At 39.5% G+C, this 3,857-nt stretch overlaps 1 protein-coding gene across 1 annotated transcript in view; it reads right to left on the bottom strand.

The window, feature by feature from the left end:
* Positions 1-462: 462 nt before the first annotated feature.
* Positions 463-3,857, bottom strand: part of ret (ret proto-oncogene receptor tyrosine kinase) — a gene marked incomplete in the record, with an annotated part of 38,275 nt that continues 34,880 nt past the window's right edge. Inside the window, 1 exon segment of the mRNA XM_014019910.1 lies at positions 463-1,206. Coding sequence (XP_013875364.1) covers positions 1,052-1,206 — 155 coding nt within the window.

Here is a 3,857-nt window from a genome sequence, read left to right as displayed (position 1 = left end):
CAAGTTATGTTTAATGAATCTGATTTTTGATTATTTCTACAAAATGTTTCCTTTGTCCAATGTAGCTTCTAACCCAGTTTAATGCTACTCCTCTAATTCCATACTTTCCAGTGTTTTTAGTAAGATGTCATGATTAATAGTATCAAAGGCTTTAGCTGTTATCGGACTTAAAGTTAGCAAAACCTATTTAGAGGAAGCTAACTGGTCTGCTAACAGTTTTCAAAGTTAGCAAAAAAAAGATAATCTTAACAAAAAATACCGGATGTTATGCTATTAGCTGCTTAGCAGGACCATGCCCACTACTGTCGTGTAGTAACCTTAACCAGATTAGTTGGTTTAAACTGATAACCTGAGTCAAACTACCTGGTGTTGGCTCAGTCCAAATATAACCAGAGCTGGGGTTACAAACTTAGCTTCTATGAAACATGAATTGTGCATTGAGAAATGAGCTCAAACAGAAAGCACATTTTTTAGAATTTTATTATTAATGAATCAAACAAGAGAACTGCACCATTCGTTGGTTTACATAATCGTTACATCGAATGGAAACACAGAACAGAACCACAGTCTTCATGTCCGCACACCGGAGTCGCTGGATGATATTTTCATTAAAAAAAGGGAAGAGTCCATCACATATGTTTCTTTTCTTTGGCAGCTTTGAATCGTGAAGTCGAGGAAAAAGCAAAGAGATTCTGTAACGAGGCAGCTTTAAGAGTTCCAGAACCAGTTTGTGTTTTTTTCTTTTCTTTTGGGTGTCCTCGAGACGTCCCCTTTGAGTCTTGGACCGGAACAAGAACTTTAAAGTCGGAGGCTACTGTAGAAGCGACGCAGGCACTTTCAAGACATCGACACAAACGTACGATCTGGTACAACAGTCATGCAGTGGTACAAAGATTAATCCAGAAAAAAATAAAATAAAATAAAATCCCAGTTTTTAAAACTTCAAACACCTGTGCAGCAGAAATCAAAACGGAGGAACCAACTTTTTAACATCAGGCTGTTTTTATGTACAGACTTACAGAAATATATACATCTACCAGTTAGGTGGTCTTTAGCTATCGAGCTTGTCCACAGCTTTGGGTGAGGGCAAAGCCATCCAGTTTGCATAAACACTATCATTGGCATATCTTGTAACGACTGGATTAGTGGCATCGTGTCTGCTGAGCGGTACCGGGCTCTTCTCGGGCCAGTTCGGGTATGACATGCCTAAAAACGAGAACATATCATTTGTCTGCACTCAGTGAAAGGTAAACAGTGTGCAGACAGTAAGGCTCTCAAATCCACCTCTGTGGGGTTTCACTTCCTGTCATAATTATTTATTAGATTTTTGAGGTTTTTTATGTCTTCCAGTAACGGTTGAGAACTGCACATGTATCTGCTCGTGTTTAAGCGAAGTTGACAGAGAGTTGAATTCAAAGGCCTTACTGTTTCTGTGTTCAGCGGGGGTGGAACGAGACGTTTAACCCACGAGACCAGATTTCAGCTGTTTTTAAACTTTTCAGCAGATTCTAGCTGTGAAATCTGCAGAGGGCTGCGGAAACTCTCAGGACTTTAGAGTGAAAATATTCATATTTTCATCACAAATGAAAAAACGCTCAAAAACAGCATGTGTGGAATGAGGGGTACAGTCCAATTTATTTATTTATTTATTTATTTATTTATTTATTTATAAATGAGTTGATCAACTCATTTCCTGTTAAACTCAACAAATCAAGAGTTTCAAACTTTGTTTTTCCAGCTTCAATTTCAACAAATCACTGTGTGAGCGTAGCATCGTCTGCATAAAATGTGCAGCAAAGACTCTTCCTCTTCAGCACGTAGCTACAGAGGCTGAAGGGAGGAGCTTAATGGATGTGCCACATGGTCCTAGTGCCTGACCTGTAGTGGTGGGCACAGCTAACCAAAAAGTTAGCTTAGCTAACTCCTAATCCACKAATTAAAAATATGGCTTCACTAAGGATAAACATGGAATAAAATTAGCAAAAGCTAACACTAACAGCTAATTGCTAGCCGCTAAGACTCCTTCGAGCTAAAGACCGGAGGGATTGACACAAACCTGTTGATAATAGCTTGTTAGTGGGTGTAAAGTTAAAAAGAATTAGCAAAAGTTAACACTAAACAGCTACACAATTATAAATTATTGGAAGCTAACACTAACAGCTAATTGCTAACTGCTAAGTCGACTGTCACTCAGTCTGCATCACAAGATTCCTAACTCAATCCACCAACAAAAATTATAGCTTCGCTAACACTCAGCATGTCAATATAAATTAGTGGAAGCTAATGCTAATTAAGTAGAAACTAATGGAAACTAACACTAACAGCTAATTGCTAATCGCTAAGACAACGGTTTGTCGTCTTTGTCTACTTCCAGCTGAAGACTGGTGGGACTGACAAAAACTGGTTTAGCTGTTAGCGCACTTAAAGCTAGCAAAACCTAATTCAACAGAAGTTAATTGGTCCAACAACGGTTTTCAAAATGAAAAAGCTAATCTGCTATTTGTTCTGTTATTAGCTATTAGCTGTTAGCTGATTAGCGTAACCATGCTCACCACTGCTGCTCGTTTGTGTGGCTGGATTTAATGATTATTTCACCAGTTGAAGTCRTGAGAGATTTGCTATTTTTGGTTTGCAAGTCGGTTTTCAACTTGTTGAGAAGTCTGGGGATGTTTTTAGTCTCGTTGCACCCCCTTTCTGTTCAGCATCGTGGTTTCAGAACAGTTCAAAGACACAAGAGTGGAGACATTCAGGACAGGCTGAAAACCTGAAAACACGACGAGAGACTGAATCACAGAGGACCTGTTTCAAATGTGACGCTCCAGGGTTGAACAGAAACAAAACAATGAGTGTGACTTGTTTACAAATTGAAATGAGGCACGAAGAACGAATGTGTGTTTTTGGTCGGCGAACATGTACATTAGAAGCAGGTCCAAACAAATCAACAACAATCGTTTTCACTGAGCCTCTCATTTACGGTGAAATGGGAGAAACGTCAGCATTAAACAGCAAAAAGCATGCCTAGATTACACACACACACACACACACACACACACACACACCCTCTGAACACATATTTCCTGTTCTACCAGTGCTGGCTGAAAGTTTGAACAGCGTGCAGCAGGTTGAAGAAATTGTGTGTTTTCTCTTGTGCAGTAATTTTAAAAGAAATGTATGTGCTGTTATCAAACTAAGCCATTTCAAGCTCTAACCTTATTCTGGCTATATTTGTTGTTCTCTATCAGGGGAGGGGAGAAACAGAAAGCAGGAGCATTAACAAGGACGACACAGACAGACAGTGCGCAATATTTCGAGCACTGTGGATTATCTGTCGGGTATCACAGTTCAGATGAGGTCGGACTCAGGGATGCAGGCAGACACAAGAAGCTTGAGTTTAAAGAGAAAAACGTAAAGTTTATTAGAGAAACAAAAAAAAGGTGATGTGGCAGGAAAATAACTCATGAGACACTGAAAAGAACAGGACCAGGCATGACACACACAGGTGGTCTGATGGTCACAGAGAACAGGTGAAGGTAGCAGTGGCAGCAGGGAGGAGCAGACATACAACGTTAAATATCACAAGACTGAGCCCTGCTTGTCTCGTCCTTTGTTAGCATCTGTGTTGTAGAGGAGCAAATATGGCGTCCAAACAGGGCAACAGCTCACAGCCAACAAACTGGATTAACAACAAGCCCAACTGGTTTTGTGTCACAAATTATCTGTAAACTTTTTACAATGAATTAACATAATTGTAAATTCAGCCATTGTGTAAAACAGCCGATGAAATAAGGAAAATACAGCGGGTAAAATAAGTATTGAACACGTCACCATTTTTCTCAGTAAATATATTACTAGAGGTG

This window comes from Austrofundulus limnaeus, unplaced genomic scaffold (genome assembly GCF_001266775.1).
Source record: "Austrofundulus limnaeus strain Quisiro unplaced genomic scaffold, Austrofundulus_limnaeus-1.0 Scaffold235, whole genome shotgun sequence".
Lineage (NCBI taxonomy): Eukaryota > Metazoa > Chordata > Actinopteri > Cyprinodontiformes > Rivulidae > Austrofundulus > Austrofundulus limnaeus.
The sequence above is the reverse complement of the archived record's forward strand: the minus strand, read 5'-3'. Positions and strand labels throughout refer to the sequence as shown.